Source organism: Somniosus microcephalus, chromosome 7 (genome assembly GCF_052327205.1).
Source record: "Somniosus microcephalus isolate GS21.2 chromosome 7, FLI_Smic_1.0, whole genome shotgun sequence".
Classification (NCBI taxonomy): domain Eukaryota; kingdom Metazoa; phylum Chordata; class Chondrichthyes; order Squaliformes; family Somniosidae; genus Somniosus; species Somniosus microcephalus.
Genome location: NC_140993.1, coordinates 36972285 through 36990168, shown reverse-complemented (window position 1 = coordinate 36990168; position 17884 = coordinate 36972285). Strand labels below are relative to the sequence as shown.

Below are 17884 nucleotides of genomic sequence, written 5' to 3'. Positions count from 1 at the left end.
AGCCCATAGTGTCCAAGTGCTCAGTCACTCTGTCACATGATAAATTCCAATAATGTCTCCACGATTAATGTTAAACTGATGGGTCTGTTGTTACCTCCCTCATTTCCTAAATAATGGAGTGACATTTGCAATTTTCAATCCAAAGGCACAATCCTGAGGCTAGAGAGATTTGGAAAATTCTGACTACTGCACCTGGAATTTCTTTACCTATTTCTTTAAATCTTCTGGGGTGGAAACCATCAAGTCCCATTATTTTCTCCATTGCTAATGTTTTACTTATATTAAATACCCCTTGACCTAGTTAAGTTTCCTTGCACTGCTGGTATTTTGACATCTTCCTCGACTGTGAAATGGATACAGAGTTCTAATTTAAGTTGGCCATTTTTTATTGTCTCACCTGTATCTGTCTCTAATGGGCCAACATTCCCCTTTACCACTCAATCTTTCTCTTAATGGTCTGTGGACTCTCGTGGACGAGTATCTTCTAGTTGGCCCTATCCTTTGGTGCAGCTGTATCCTGCATGCCTCTATTATTTCCAAGTAAAACATCCCAAGGTGCTTCATAGGAGCATTATCAAACAGAATTTGTCACCAAGCCACATAAAGAGATATTAGGGCAGGTGACCAAAAGCTTGGTCAAAGAGGTAGGTTTTAAGGAGTGACTCAAAGGAGGAGAGAGAGGTAGCGACAGTCGCACATACCTGTGCTCCCATTCTTTTCAATCAGGAAAAAGTACCAGTGTGAGACTTGAACCTTTCCTTTATTCATTTAAAAAATGTTTTTGTTACTTACCATATGCTTACAGAAGCTCTTATTTCCTTTAATATTATCACATCCAATTTGGGCTCACAGGACTCAAACTAAATATAATTCTTATACCCTAATGTTTATACAGAAGGCAGTCCAAAATCAGTTCATGTGCCTGGAGGTGTTACAGGCTGCATTATACGGACAAATTCTGAAGGAACTCATGCTCATATTTATGATCTGCCCTTATCATCAAACCACATTTTCGAGAATAATCTATCAATTTAAATGCTCCTATGAAAATAAATGTGGCTTTGACCTGCCTAAAAGATGTGTGTTACATATTGCCTTTGTCTTGACTATGATGGAGTTTTGCATCAATAAGTATAAATAGCTGATACAAGACTCCTGTGGATTTCCACTGTTAATCAAAAATCAGTGTATGCGTCCTCCAGGTAATGTAACACCTCCAGGCACATGAACTGATTTTGGACTGCCTTCTATATAAACATTGGGGGATAGGAATTATATTTAGTTTGAGTCCTGAGAGCCCAAATTGGATGTGATAATATTAAAGAAAATAGTAAGAGCTTTTGTATGCATATGATAAGTAAAAGAATAGCTAAAAAGAGGCTAGGACTGTTTATGGATGAAGGGGAAATCTAGCTGTGGAGGCTGAAGGTATGGCAGAGATATTAAATAATATTTTGTGTTTTTTTTACTGATGATGGTGGAAATGAGAATGTAGGTGTATTTGAGGATATGGAACAATTGTTACAGATAACTGTAGAAACGGAATCGGTTCTGAAAAAATTAGCAGAACTCATGGTGGATAAGTCCCCACAACTTGATGGCATGCTCCCTGGGCTGTTGAAGGAGGTTGGAGTGATGATAACAGAGGCTCTGCAATTTTAGCCGGACTAGAGGTTAGATAATGTAATACCTCTGATCTAAAAGGGAGAGAAGGATAAACTGGATAACAATAGACCAGTTAGCCTAACACCAGTAATAAAAAGGGAAAATGCTGGAAACACTCAGCGGGTCAGGCAGCTTCTGTGGAGAGAGAAACAGAATTAACGTTTCAGGTCGATGACCTTTCATCAGAACTGATGGGAAAAAACATCAGGACAGAGTCTAATATCAGCAATCTCTTAGAATTCATAAAATGAATCTTTTCTGTATACGCTCTATGGCTTTAATGTCAGACGTGTTGAAAGGATAGAGAGGCGGAGAGGTTTAGGGAGGGAATCCCAGAGTTGAAGCAATGACTATTGTATCTTTTAAAGGTAAATATTTGAAGCAGAGGAAGATACAGTATTGTAGAGGAGAGCAGGGCAGTGGGAGGTTTTTAAAACGCCTTAGCAAAGAGCCAGCATAGAAACAATGGGCTAAATGGTCTCATTCTGTGCTGTAAATTTCTATAGACTTTAGATACTGGGACTATTTTCACTGGGGCAAAGAAGAGAATTGTTAGGGTTTTAATACCTACTGTCTATACAACCTATTCAGAAAATCTCTTCACATCACTGCCCAAGTCATTTATTTTTCACAGATTTATTAATGATTGTGCTATCTGCGTTTCAAGAAAAGATTAATGAGGAGGGGGGTCACCCTGGCACAGTGAGGGAAGCGGGTCACCCTGGCATAAACAGATTATTGGGGAGGGGGAATCACCCAGGCTCAGTGAGGGAAAAGGGCCCTCCTGTCACAGGCTGGGGACGAGGGGGTTGCCTTGGCACCGAGATGGTTGGGGTTACCATGCTGCTTGCCTATGGCATTATTATAATGAAAATGGTGCGGGGCAGTTCCGCTATCCTCAGGCAGAAAGACAGCCCCTTCTACATACACACCGAGCCATGTTTAGCCTCAGGCTGGCACTGTTCTCATAGGACTGAGTGACATTGAGGTATCGAGCCCTGTCTGCCGAATTACAGAGGCAGACACTAAAACACTTCCACTCTGCACATTAACGCACCCTCACTGTTACCTGTCCCCGGGCTTCAGCTCACACAGACAACACAGCCGTCACGCCTCCTGCGCAAACACAACCACCCCATTGGCCAGCACTCACCCCCGCCCCCCCTACTTTGTCCTTTCATTGGTCCAAGCCAAAGCCAATTTAGTTAAAGCCAAACTATCGTCACAAACCGTGATCTGCTCTTTCATTGGTCCGTTGCTGCCAATGGGCAGAGAATCTGTCAATCAACAGTGGGCCCTGTTGATTGGTCCGTCTCTGAGTCCGAGTGTGGGCACGGATTTGCACGAGCTGCAATTAGGTTGAATGGAGCTCATTCAAATAAAATGGCAGCTAGAGTATTTGGGGACAAGTTTCGTTAACCAGGGACTCTTCTATGGACATAGTACCTCATCTGGGGACTGTTCCTAGAAAACGGGGACATATGGTCACCCTAAAATTGAAGGACAGGAAAAGACCAACTGGTCCATCAAATATGTCCCATATTCCATGGTACAACCTATGCACACCATAACCCCCATCCGACCCCTCCCATACCAACCAGTCACACAATCTCCTGGGAGAAGCAAAAAAAGAGAAATAAACATTAGGCTAATTTTGACCATCTGCTGCTGAAACCCTTAGGTGCCTTTTCTTAATCCCGCCTCAATCACTCCATTGGTCTCCTGGCGGGCCACATAAATGTGAGCTCATCTGAAACTCTTCTGTTCATGTCCTATCCTATCCAGCACTAAGTTCTGCTACCCATCACCCCATCCTCATTGACCTACAGTAGCTCCTTGTTTTCCAATGCTTCAAATTTATCCTTGTTTGTCACCCTTTCATTGTCTCACCTCTTCCTATTTAAGTAACCTTTTCTAGCCCTACAATCCAATCCCTCCCCAAAATCTTTGTTTCTCTGACTCTGGTCTCTTGTGCATCCATCTCTTTATGGCTCACTGTGCCTTGTGCTGCCTACGTCTCTTTACAAAATTCCCTCCCTAACCCCTCTGCCTCTCCTTCTCTTGATGACGATTTGTTGACATGTTCCTCTTGGGTTGTTGCATTATAAATGTTAACACAAAGGAGGTTTCAATGTTAAATGTTAACACAAAAGCCTGACTCAAAATTATGACAGAGGAAGTAAGGCTTGCGGACAGGAAGGATGTGCAGTATTTATAGATACACAATTGCTAGGTATGCAAAAAAAATGCGCACAGTTGTCAGATTAAAATACGAGCAACTTATTTCTAGTGAGTTCCTCGATAACTGAAAGGAAATACTTTTTGTTCAAAGTACTGTACCCTCCCATTTTATATAGTAAATCAGGGTTCAATTTTCTCACCACAAAGGGATCTCTTGTCCGGTGGCCTCCACACCCCTCCCTCCCTACTGCTAATCAACAGGGCCCGACCTCCCCACACAATCCACGGTAATGTTCCATAAGAAACAACAAGGCACATTGCAACGGGACTCCAAATCTATGCCATCATTTGGGAACCGCATTACAGTCAATGTCAAAACTGTAACTTCGTGACAGTTGCAACCACCAGCAGAAACCGTTGCTGAATGGAGAATCAGAGAATGGATGCAGCACAGGAGGCCGTTCATTCGGCCCGTCGAGCCTCTGCAAGAGCACTCCAGCTCGTCCCACTCCCCCCAGTAGCCCAGCAATTCCCCCCCCCCCTTCAGGTACTTATCCAATTCCCCCTCTCTTTGGAAAGCCACGATTGAATCTGCCTCCACCACCCTCTCAGGCGGTGCACTCCACAGAAAAGAGGGGAGAAAATTGCTTTAATGTTTAAAAAAAAAAATAATTGCAAGAAAACTTTTTTTTAAAAATAAGGATGTTTTCAACCCCAAAAAAATAACGATTTTTATGAAGAGTGGGGATTAAAAAAAATAAACAAGTGCATTCTTTCCAAAAGACGTTTCAGTGGCAATAGGTAAAACATAAATGGATAAAAGAGATTGACCGCTGAAAGGATTGACTAACATTGGCGGGAGCAGCGTGTTATTGGACTCGCGTGTCTGACTCCTTCTCTCCCTCTCTTCCCAGCCGCCATTTTGGATCGCTGACAATGCCTCCCAGCGTCCAGTGCGGCCGGCGGCTTGTCAGCCGTTGGGCTGAGAGAGAGGAGAAGCGGGGAGGAGGAGGCACCGAGAGTGGCGGCTGCTGCTGCTGGTGGCCGGGCCAGGGAGGGGAGGGAGCTCCGCTGAGGTATTGGAGCGTGCGTGTGTGTCAAAGAAAACGCGGCCGGAATCTTAAAAAAAACCTTTTTTTCCCCTCTCTACCCGCACCACCTCATGATTTTTTTTGTGTGCTGTTGTCTACAAGTATTGCCTGGCAGAACAAAACGGCTTCTCCGGAGCAGCGGATTTTTTTCCCTCTTAACTGAACAGAAAGTAAGTGAGTGTTATTTTTGTTTTAAAATGTAAACCGTGGAGTGGAGTGGGGGGAGGTGTCTGATATTTTCTCTCTTCTCCCTCTCTCACACACACAAAGCCGTGGTAGGAAAAGGGTGTTTAATAACTGCCGGTGAATGCTGTTTTGGAGTGGCGAAGTTTGCAGCGCCAGGATGGATGGGGAGGGAGAGTGGCGCCTGGTGTCGCCCGCAGTCCTTGTTCTTCCCTCTGTCCGGCCCTTCAGAAAGGAAGGAGAGAAGTGGACTTTTAAATTTTAATTCTTGCATAAATAAAGTGCAACAGATGTAAGCAGACGGTTTTGTATTTTTTTTTCCTGACACAAAGTTCATTCTCGTCCTGATAGCGGTGGGCAAAAAAAATATCACCAGAGGTGATTATTTGAAGTGTTAGGATTTTGTTGTATTTGGGCCTGGGGTATGTATTTGTGTGTGTGTGTGAGTAACATCGTGCACTTTTACTGCATTTGCAAAGGCTGCGATCAGTGAAGTGCATGTATATACGGTGCGTGCCTCAATTGGCTGTGTACATATTGCAGTTAACAGTATATGCAGAGGAGAGCTGCGGCTATTGAGCCGCACTACCTGCTTTCTCTCCTGTTTATTCCGAAGGTTTTGTTTCTCCAGAGGGGAGGGATTCGTTTATTTTGTTGTTCCTGGATTGAGGATTTTCATTTTCGGTACCTTTTTTAGAAATATGTGAACACGTCTCCCTCCCCGCAATCCATCCGTTGCAGTGGCATACACCTGATTCAGTGCTTTCATTTGGATTTTCAACGATATTTTTTTTGTCTGGCACGGAATGAATGTCTGTTGCTACAATTTGTACAGCTGCTTAGCCTTCCACGAAGCAGTGGTATATTACAGAATGGTGACACCACTAAATAGTGTGTTATAGAATAGGTTAAGAAAGCCGGTGTAAAATTAGTGTCTCATTAATGCGTTATATTTAATAAACAATAACAGAGCATTCATTTGAAGCATTTGTTAATTCTGAATTGAGAGAAATCACATTTGCCCAATATAAATTGAATAGCTTTTATTGTTTTATGTAACTGAAATTGTTCACTTGTTAAACAAATGTTTATGTTGCCATTATGATTTTTTTATATGAAAGTTGTTGACTCTGACCAGGATGGCCCCACAAATGGTCCTGGTGCACAAACAGTTAATGAAGAAGGCTTTCGTTTTCAGATCTGTTTCTGTTGTCATTAGTATTGAAGACATGCTGCAATTTTTACCAGTAAAGTCTTATCTAAATATTAGAATGATGCGTGGTGCTTTGAGAAATGCTTTTAATGCATTTATTGCTTTGAAAAGGAAAACCTACAATCTGTGGAAAGTTTTATTTCTGAGATCTATATCGACCTATTGGAAATTGAATTCATTCCAGTAAAAGGCTACCGCAGCTTAAAAATAATATTTTTTACCAAAAATTTGGTCCTTTCATTCATACATATATACAAATGTTATATGTAGCGAAAGGTCAGTAATAAGCACTTGGCTTATGTTTCAGGAATTAGACCGACTAAAAAGGTGTAAGATCTGTGGTATCTGAAGGAGATAGATATTGATGAGTAACTAATTCTAACAGGAAAAAATTCTATTGAATAACTGTCTGATTTAATTACTGTCGGGGACTGAGACAAATCTACAACTTTTGAATCCAAGGATAGATAGTGTGTTTCCCAACAGCTTGATACACACTATACCTTACGAGGGGGTGCCTATATTGAAGTCTTGTTCACATTTTTTTCCACATTTCACAAAAAAAACCTGTGACCAACTGACACATTCCACTCCTTCAGTTTGACTAAATTAGATGAAACTGTGAACTCTGTGAGAAGACATTCAGGGACCTGAAACAATACAATTGTTGAAATGGCAGGTTCACTGAAGTACAAAATGCATGTTTAATTTTTTTTATACTGTTGAATTCATTTTGATTTTTTAAAAATTTAACAAAATGTGCAACAGCAGCTTCTCAGATCGGTGAAGATTATAGATCTGTCAATTAGTAGCTCACTTTGCTCGTCATGTATTCTTTGCAGCATGACTGGATGAAGTTCATGAGGCAGTAGTCCAAGAAATTAAAACACAAACATTTAACATCATGACTTTTTCTTTTTTTAAGACCAAACTTGAATATTGTACACAACTCTTTATATACAGTAATTGGATTACAGATGGTCCTAATAGAAGGCCATCGAGCTTAATACTTGTTAACAAAGTTTATATCTTAATTGGTACTGGTACAGTTAGCTTGGTGCACAGTTAGCTTGAGGTTCTTTTGGGGAAAAATTGTACTATGGTGGTTCTGTCAAATACCTGCAGTTCAAACTATAAGATGCTTTTTGCTCTTAGCTTTGTACCCAAAATGTTATGATTTCAGCTTGGACCTGGCAGTTTCTTTTCTTTTGTTTCTTATATTTGTTCTTGGCATGGGGGTGACACTGGCAAGGCTGCACTTACTGCCCATTCCCAGTTGTCTTAGAAGGTGCTGGTAGGCAGCCTTCTTGAACCGCTGCTGTCCTTGTGGTGCTGGTGCTTCTACGCTGGTGTTTAGGTGGGAAATTCCAGAATATTGACCCAGGGACAATGAAGGAACAATGTCAGATATGCACACCAGGATGGTTGTCACTAATGGGGCAGAAATTCAGTTCCCTACGTGTGTGTACGTGCTGTGTACTCGCCCGTAGGGCCAACGGAAATGCCGGTTTTAGGCATGCACTGTGCATGCGCCGGAAACCAGCATTTCCGATCTGACCGATCCTCCGCCTGCCCGGGAGAAGGGCCTCTGCGGATGGAGAGTTCCATTTTTTGGAAACCCTCCGCCCACATAAAACACTTAAAATTCTTGCGCTGGTACAGAATAAGAGTTGAAAAAAAGTTTTTAAAAAAAATTAAAATTTTTTTTTCCCACTGATTTATCATTTAAAAATACTTTAAAGAAAGGTAAGTTTATTTTTAGCCCTATTAAAAACTTTATTTTTTTCAATAAATAAAATTTTTGTTTAAAATACTTAATTTATGTAATTTAAAGTCATTTTTAAAATGTGATTTGTAAAAAAAAAATATATATTTAATTTTACTATGTTTTGGGGGTGATTTCCATTCATATATTTGACTGACAGGTCTTCCTGTCAAATGTATGATGGGAGATTCCCTTCTCTGATTGGCTCCCCATGGCCCACATGATCCCAGGGACGCTGCAAACCGCCTGCGCCTCTGGGATACATGGGCCCTGTGCACTGGCAGTTTGGAGAGGCCCAGCAACGGAACTCTGCGCCTCCCGGGAGCCCTCCGGTCTAGGCGCAGATTTTTCCAGATCGCAGTCCTCTGCCTGCGAAAGGAATTTCTGGGCCAATATGTTTGTTTGGGAAAATGCCAATTGAGACCTAATTCATTGATGTCCAGTTATCTGATAATTCGAGGGTCAAGTTTAGAGAGGGAGAGAAATATTAAACAAAAATAAATATTTGAATTGTTTTGCCAAGCCCAGCCTCTGGAACCGGACATAAGTAGATCACACCCTATGGTACTTCTATAGTCTGTAATGCAACTTATGTTCAGCAGTTTGCAATGGAAATGAATACAGTTTAAAAATACATATCCTAGCGAATTGCCTATAATCACAAGCTGTCTCAATACACATTAACAAAGAGCAAACAAGCTGGATGTGCTAAACTTTGTTGCTACTGTTTCTTGCTACACTCTTTTTCATTTTATGATTATGGAATGTGTTACATATACCCAACTGTAAACTCATCACTCCATGTTCCCATCCTTTCAATCTGGCTTTGATCCCACCCAAAGTCCTTGCAGTGTTCTGGTCAGTCATCAACAGCATTCTGTGTGACTGTGACCAAGGTGGTGTTATCCCTTCTAATAGTTCTTGATTTTTCTCTGGCTTTTGACGTAGGTTACTGCACCATCTCTCTTCATGGCCTCCTTTGTTTAATTGATTTTTATTTCATTGTTACGTTTTCCCAATGCAGCCAGCACATCTCCTCTAGTTTCTTCTCCTGTGCCCACAAAGTCACCTTTGCTGTGCTCCCAGGTGCCATGCTTACTGCCTCCTGTTCCTCATCAATATGTTGCCCCTGGTGACATTATTTGTAAGCACAGGTATGCTGACCATACCCATCTTTGCACCTCTTCCACCACTCACCCAGTAATGGTAAACAACCTCCATGTTCTTCTCAACCATGAGTTTTAAATCCATACATCCAGTCTATCACTAAGCCTGCCTATTATCATCTCCAGAATATTGTGGTTTATTCCTTGCCTCACCCCACACTTCCATTGAAACATTTATTCATGCCTTTGTTACCTCCAGATTTCACTGTTCTTTGGCCTTCTGAGCGCCACCCAACATGAATTCTATCTTCCGTATCCTATCCTGCATCAGGTACCACTTATTTATTTCTCTTGTTCCTTAGCGTATTGAGTAGAAACTCTTCGTCCCTACCCAGGACAAAGCAGTCCAGTTGATTGGCACCCATGCCACTGAGGTTTTTTAAAATTTGTTTTTATGGGATGTGGGCGTCGCTGGCAAGGCCAGCATTAATTGCCCATCCCTAATTGCCCTTGAGAAGGTGGTGGTGAGCCGCCATCTTGAGAAGGTGGTGGTGGTGAGCCGCCGCCTTGAACCGCTGCAGTCCATGTGGTGAAGGTATTCCCACAGTGCTGTTAGGTCGAGAGTTAGAGGATTTTGACCCAGCGGCGATATACTTCTAAGTCAGGATAGTGTGTGACTTGGAGGTGGTGGTGTTCCCATGCGCCTGCTGCTCTTGTCCTTCTAGCTGGTAGAGGTCGCGGGTTTTGTAGGTTCTGACGAAGAAGCCTTTGCGAGTTGCTGCAGTGCATCTTGTAGATGGTACAGACTGCAGCCACGGTATGCCAGTGGTGGAGGGAGTGAATGTTTAAGGTGGTGGATGGGGTGCCAATCCACCGGGCTGCTTTGTCCTGGATGGTGTCGAGCTTCTTGAGTGTTGTTGGAGCTGCACTCATCCAGGGAAGTGGAGAGTATTCCATCACACTCCTTACTTATGCCTTGTAGATGGTGGAAAGGCTTTGGGGAGTCAAGAGGTGAGACACTTGCCGCAGAATACCTAGCCTCTGACCTGCTCTTGTTGCCACAGTATTTATGTGGCTGGTCCAGTTAAGTTTCTGGTCAATGGTGACCCCCAGGATGTTGATGGTAGGCGATTCGGTGATGGTAATGCCGTTGAATGTCAAGGGGCGGTGAGGTGATTAAGAACATAAGAAATAAGAGCAGGAGTAGGCCATATGGCCCCTCGAGCCTGCTCCGCCATTCAATAAGATCATGGCTGATCATCGACCTCAACTCCACTTTCCCGCCCGATCTCCATATCCCTTGATTCCCCATGAGTCCAAAAATCGATCTATCTCTCAGCTTTGAATATAATCAAAGACTCGGCATTCACAGCCCTCTGGGGCAGAGAATTCCAAAGATGCACAACCTCCTGAGTAAGTGAAGACATTCCTCCTCCTCTCAGTCTTAAATGGCCAAACCCTTATCCTGAGACTATGCCCCTAGTTCTGGACACTCCAGCCAGGGAGAAACAACCTCTCAGCATCTACCCTGTCAATCCCCTTCAGAATCTTGTATGTTTCAATGAGATCACCTCTCATTCTTCTAAACTCCAGAGAGTATAGGCCCATTCTACACAATCTCTCATCATAGGACAGTCCTCTCATCCCAGGAATCAATCTAGTGAACCTTTGTTGCACCGCCTCCAAGGCAAGTATATCCTTCCTTAGATAAGGAGACCGAAACTGTGCACAGTACTCCAGGTGTGACCTCACCAAGGCCCTGTACAATTGTAGCAAGACTTCTGTAGTCTTATACTCCAACCCCCTTGCAATAAAGGTCAACATGCCATTTGCCTTCCTTATTGCTTGCTGTTCCTGCATGCTGGCATTCTCTGTTTCTTGCATGAGGACACCCAACATTTGAAAGTTTCTCACCATTTAAAAAATATTCTGTTTTTCTATTCTTCCTACCAAAGTGAATAATCTCACATTTCCCTACATTATACTCCATCTGCCACCTTACTGCCCACTCACTGAGTCTATCTATATCCCTTTGCAGACTGTGTTCTTCTCACAGCTTATTGTCCCACCTAGCTTTGTATCATCAGCAAACTTGGATACATTATATTCAGTCCCTTCATCTAGGTCATTAATATAGATTGGAAATAGCTGAGGCACCAACACTAATCCTTGCGGCACCCCACTAGTTACAGCCTGCCAACCTGAAAAAGATCCGTTTATTCCTACACTCTTGTTTTCTGTCCGCTAACCAATCCTCTATCCATGCTACTATATTACACCAACCCCATGAGCCCTAATCTTGTGTAATAATCTTTTATGTGGCACCTTATCGAATGCCTTTTGGAAATCCAAACATACTACGTCCACTGGGTCCCCTTTATCTACCCTGCTAGTTACATCCTCAAAAAACTCTAATAAATTTGTCAAACACAATCTCCCTTTCATAAAACCATGTAGACTCTGCCTAATCATGTTATGGTTTTCTAAGTGACTTGGTACCACTTCCTTAACAATGGATTCCAGCATTTTCCCGACAACTGATGTCCGGCTAACTGGCCTGTAGTTCCCTGTTTTTTCTCTCCCTCCTTTCTTGAATAGTGGTGTTACATTTGCAACCGTCCAATCCGCTGGGACCATTCCAGAATCGAGGGAATTTTGGAAGATCAAAACCAATGCATCCACTATCTCTGCAGCCACCTCTTTTAGAACCCCAGGATGTAGGCTGTCAGGCCCAGGGGATTTGTTGGCTTTAAGTTCCATTAGTTTCTCTAGTACTTTTTCTCCACTTATATTAATTACGTTAAGTTCCTCACCCTCATTAGACCCTTGGTTCCCCACCATTTTTGGTATGCTCTTTGTGTCTTCTACTGTAAAGACAGATACAAAATATTTGTTTAACATTTTTGCCATTTCCTTATTCCCCATAATAATTTCTCCTGTCTCAGCCTCTAAGGGACCAATGTTTACTTTTGCTACTTTTTTCCTTTTTACGTACTTGTAGAAACTCTTACAATTTGCTTTTATATTTCTTGCTAGTTTTCTCTCATTCTATTTTTTCCCTTTTAATCAATTTTTTGGTCAGCCTTTGCTGGTTTCTGAAACCCTCCCAATCCTCAGGCTTACTATTATTCTTTGCAACATTATAAGCTTCTTCTTTCAATCTAATGCTATCCTTAACTTCTTTAGTTAGCCACGGTTGGATCACTTTTCATTTCTCAATGGAATGTATTTTTGTTGAGAATTATGAAATATTTCTTTAAATGCTCCACTGCTAATCTACCACCATACCTTTTTAATCTATTTTTCCAATCTACCTTAGCCAACTCGCCCCTCATACCTATGTAATTGGCTTTATTTAAGTTTAAGACTCTAGTTTCGGACTTAGGCAAGTCACTCTCAAAATTAAGGTGAAATTCTATCATATATTATGATCACTCTGCCCCAGAGGATCCTTTACTGTGAGATTGCTAATTAACCCTGTCTCATTACACAATACAAGATCTAAATTGGCCTGTTCCCTGGCTGGTTCCATGACACATTGTTCTAGGAAACTGTCCCAAATGCATTCCATGAACTCACCCTCCAGACTACCTTTGGCAATTTGATTTGTCCAGTCTATATGAGGATTAAAGTCCCCCAAGATTATTGCATTACCTTTGTTGCAAGCTCCTACTATTTCTGGATTAATCTCCTGTCCAATGGTATAGCTACTGTTAGGGGGCCTATATACTACTCCTACCAGTGTTTTCTGCCCCTTGTTATTCCTTATCTCCACTCATACTGATTCTACTTCCTGATCTTCCAAGCCGAGATCCTTTCTCGCTACTGTCCTTATGTCATCCTTTATTATCATGGCTACTCCCCTCCTTTTCCATTCTGCCTGTCTTTTCGAAACGTCAAGTACCCTGGAACATTTAGTTCCCAACCTTGGCCGCTTGTTTGAGATAGTCATTGCCTGGCACTTCTGTGGTGCGAATGTTACCTGCCACTTATCAGCCCAAGCCTGAACGTCGTCCAGGTCTTGTTGCATGCGGGCATGGACTGCTTCATTATCTGAGGAGTTGTGAACACTGTGCAGTCATCAGCGAACATCCCCATTTCTGACCTTATGTTGGAGCGAAGGTCATTCATGAAGCAACTGAAGATGGTTGGGCCTAGGACACTGCCCTGAGGAACTCTTGCAGCGATGTCCTGGGCTGTGCTGATTGACCTTCAACCACCACAACCATCTTCCTGTGTGCTAGGTACGACTCCTGCCATTGGAGAGTTTTCCCCCGATTCCCATTGACTTCAGTTTTATTAGGGCTCCTTGATGTCTAGGGCAGTCACTTTCACCTCACCTCTGGAATTCAGCACCTTTGTTCATGTTTGGACCAAGGCTGTAATGAGGTCAGGAGCTGAATGGTCTTGGCGGAACCCAAACTGGGCATCAGTTAGCAGGTTATTGGTGAGTAAGTGCCGCTTGATAGCACTGTCGATGACACCGTCCATCACTTTGCTGATTGAGAGTAGACTGATGGGGTGGTAATTGGCTGGATTGTATTTGTCCTTTTTGTGGACAGGACATAATTGGGTAGTTTTCTACACTGTTTGATTGATACCAGTGTTATAGCTGTACTGGAACAGCTTGGCAAGAAGTGCAGCTAGTTCTGGAGCACAAGTCTTCAGCACGACAGCCAGGATGTTGTTTGGGGCCCATAGCCTTTGCTGTATCCAGTGCGCTCAGCCGTTTCTTGATATCACATGGAGTGAGTCAAATTGGACCTCAGGAGGAGGCCGATATGGATCATCACTCGGCACTTCTGGCTGAAGATGGTTGCAAACGCTTCAGCCTTGTCTTTTGCACTCGCGTGCTGGGCTCCACCATCATTGAGGATGGGGATATTCATGGAGCCGCCTCCTCCTCCTGTTGGTTGTTTAATGGTCCACCACCATTCATGACTGGATGTGGCAGGATGGCAGATCTTTGATCCGATCCGTTGATTGTGGGATCGCTTAGCCCTGTCTATAGCATGCTGCTTCTGCTTTTCAGCATGCTGCTTCTGCTGTTTAGCACGCATGCAGTCCTGTGTTGCGGCTTCCCCAGGTTGGCACCTCATTTTTAGGTACGCCTGGTGCTGCTCCTGGCATACTCTTCTACACTCCTTATTGAACCCCTGGTCCCCTGGCTTGATGGCAATGGTAGAGTGAGGGATATGTCGGGCCATGAGGTTACAGATTGTGGTGGAATACAATTCTGCTGCTGCTGATGCTCCACAGTGTCTCATGGGCTGCTAGATCTGTTCTGAATCTATCCCATTTAGCACGGTGGTAGTGCCACTCAACATGATGGAGGATGTCCTCAGTTTAAAGACAGGACTTCGTCTCCACAATGGCTGCTACCAATACTGTCATGGACAGATGCATCTGCGACAGGTAGATTGGTGAGGACTAGGTCAAGTAGGTTTTTCCCCTTGCGTTGGTTCTCTCACCACCGGCCTCAGACTGGCAGCTATGTCCTTCAGGATTCGATCAGCTCGGTCAGTAGTGGTGCTACCGAGCCACTGAAGTCCCCCACCCAAAGTACATTCTGTGTCCTTGCTACTCTCAGTGCTTCTGCCAAGTGGTGTTCAACATGAAGGAGTACTGATTCATCAGCTGAGGGAGGGCGGTAGGTGGTAATCAGCAGGCGGTTTCCTTGCCTATGCTTGATCTGAAGCCATGAGAGTTCATGGGTTCCGGAGTCAATGTTGAGGACTCCCAGGGCCACTCCTTCCCAACTGTATACCACTGTGCCACCACCCCTGGTGGATCTGCCCTACCAGGGATGGTGATTGAGGAGTTTGGGACATTGGCTGAAAGGTATGATTCTGTGAGTATGACTATGCCAGGCTGTTGCTTGACTAGTCTGTGGGACAGCTCTCGCAATTTTGGCACAAGTCCCCAGATGTTGGTGAGGAGGACTTTGCAGGGTCGACTGGGCTGGGTGTGCCGTTGCTGTGTTGTGTGGCCGAGGTCAATGCCGGGTGGTCTGTCCGGTTTTATTTTTATTATTGTGTTTCGTAGCGGTTTGTTACAACTGAGCGGCTTGCTGGGCCATTTCAGAGAGCAGTTAAATGTCAACCACATTGCTGTGGGTCTGGAGTCACATATAGGCCAGACCAGGTAAGGACATTAGTGAACCAGATGGGTTTTTACGATAATCTGAGAGTTTCATGGTTACCATTGCTGATACTAGCTTTTTATTCCAGATTATTTAATTAACTGAATTTAAATTCCCCAGTTGCCGTGGTGGGATTTGAACTCTCGTCTCTGGATCATCAGCCCAGGCTCTGGATTACTAGCCCAGTGCTGTGGATTACTTGCCCAGTGACATTACCACTATGCTACCATTTCCATTCCTTCCATCACTGAATTGCAGAATGAACTACAGAAACTGACCAAGCTAATTGCAAAAGCATCTAAAAAGTTAAGTTACAAAGAAGGTTGGATAGAGATAGTTTTCAGGTTCCACCCAAAATAACTTTTTTGCTGTAATGCCTATATTCCAAGATCAAATCTGAATTCCATGCAATAATAATGGGTCCCTGAGAAGAATACTAGTGTTTCTGTTCAGTTGGGCATTGCTTCAAAAGAATGATATTTCCTGTTTATGTCTCGAGTTCAAATTGTATTTCAGTAAACTTTAGGGTATAATTAGCTTTTGCTTTCAGGAAACCTTAAGGGATAGCCTTTGACATTTTACAGGGATTAAGCATATATTGGGATGTCCTGAAATTAATTTTAAGTGATTGCGCTAGTTTTGGTTCCCTTCGTTTTGAACCCTTTATTAGTTACTGTAGATTATTGTGCAGGTGTAAAGAGACATTTCTGCGCAGATATGAAGATACACAAGTCTGAAATTATGTTTTCCTGTTGCCTCCCCACATACTTCTGTAAGTGGTCGGCCTTGAAAGCAAGTTGGATTACATTAGGAACTTTGTGGTTGTTTGATGAGGTTGTTGTTGGGTATTCTACAAATGTCTCCTGCATAATTGCAAAGGAAAACTAAAATAAAGATGGTTAATCTGTTTCCTTGCTATAGTTAATGACTTAATTTTAAAGCCCTAGCAAAATTTTCTCTGGGGGAAACATACATGAATCCATTTATAAAGAAATTGACCTCTCTACAGTAAATGTATTGGCCTGGAACTTGTTGCCCTGATGATGGCGAACTGGCAACGTTCATCGTCATTTCGCCTTTGAAACTGACCGCAACTTCAGGATTTATGATGTGGCTGTGTTGGGTGTTAGCACATGCGCAGCCTAACACAGAAATCCTGAAGTTGCGGTCTGTCATTCACTGCTCCTCCACAGGCTGTGCTGTGAACCCCCCCCCTTAAGCTGGCAATCCGTGAAATCACTGATCTGAAAAAAACTTCCCCCTTTCTGAACAAATCTTGCTGTTAGAAACCCCATAAAAAGTTACACCCATTCATATGAGGTTAACAGCGATCTGAGTAATAACTACTGATAAACAGCCGTTCTGACCCTGAAAAATGAATTTTATATTGGTGGAATGTCAAATTTCTCCATTAAGTTAAAAATGATTCGATTTTAAAATTAATTAAAAAAATTAAAAGTTTGTTAATGACATTTCAGCTTCTACCTTAACCCAATGTGTATGTCCTAATCTTTATTTCGCTCTCGGCATATTTTTGAAAAAGTAATTGATTATTAGTGCTTTCTATTTTCTGGTTCCCTGTCCGTGTGAATTCTGCGTTGTGATTGGACAGCTTGTTGATGCCACAGCAGCTCGCACTATGGGATTCCCATTGTACTACGTTGATTTCAGCTGCACGTCGGAAAAGCCAAACTTCTTGCCACAGAGATCGTGAGATCTTTGTGGGAATCTTAGTTTGGGGGCCAGCGGCGAACGCCTTTGCTTTGCCGCTGACCGCAAAGTATGGGCCAATATTATGGACATGTTATAATAAGTGAAGCGTTAATGCAGATGAATGGGAAATATGCTTATCGCTATCTCAAACTAACTATTTTAAGGAATTCAGTGTAAATGGTTGTGTTGTCAGCAGGGAAAGTACAGTAGCTCAGACGCTATTCTACCTGATTATGGGATTAATTAAAAATGTCATTGAATTCAGGCTGCTTTAGTAATCTTGCAATTACAGTTGTCTATGTTGGGCATTGTGCAAAATGCAGTGGATTATAATTCCAGTGTGCCAATAAAATATCTCCTCTGGCAATGCGCAGTATGTTTTATAGTCTAGGTCATATTATTATGGAGAAGGGCAAACTGAGGACAGCTGTTTGGCCCACAGGAGAGAAGCTTGAAAGCCTTGTCCTTTCTCAGACCTGGGCGCTGTTCTCCTGCCTGTGCCTGTAGAAGGGGGCCGTGTACATCATGGATGGATGTTTTATAAAGGAAAGAAAATAATGTATTTTGTAAAATTGTGGTTTGACATAGTAACGTCCTCCAAGCCAGTTTTCTCTATCTTCAGTAATCAGTTAAAACCAAAATATTGTTTAAAAATTGACGAAAAAATGTAGATGTTAAATATTTAAATGTATATTTAAATAAAGACTTTAGTAGGTATTTTTCAATTGCAATTTTATAGCAGCATTGGAAATTATTTAATGGATTTGAAATACAGCCTCGAGATGTCAGGCTTAGCTCAGTAGTAGCACTCTCACCCCTGAGTCA

The 17884-nt window shown here is 42.7% G+C and overlaps 1 protein-coding gene across 15 annotated transcripts in view; it reads left to right on the top strand.

Annotated features, from left to right (window-relative positions):
* The first annotated feature begins 4855 nt into the window (after positions 1-4855).
* The window catches only part of LOC147114610 (focal adhesion kinase 1), a 630568-nt gene continuing 617539 nt past the window's right edge, over positions 4856-17884 (top strand). For 4 of the 15 annotated variants that reach the window (XM_085992424.1, XM_085992409.1, XM_085992410.1 and 1 more), the window contains exon 1: positions 4857-5111. In XM_085992424.1, the coding sequence (XP_085848550.1) occupies positions 5009-5111 (103 nt within the window). In that variant the 5' untranslated portion in view covers positions 4857-5008. Of the gene's footprint in view, positions 5112-9463; positions 9536-17884 lie in introns of all 15 variants that reach the window. The other 11 variants (XM_085992415.1, XM_085992413.1, XM_085992414.1 and 8 more) reach the window with 6 other exon arrangements.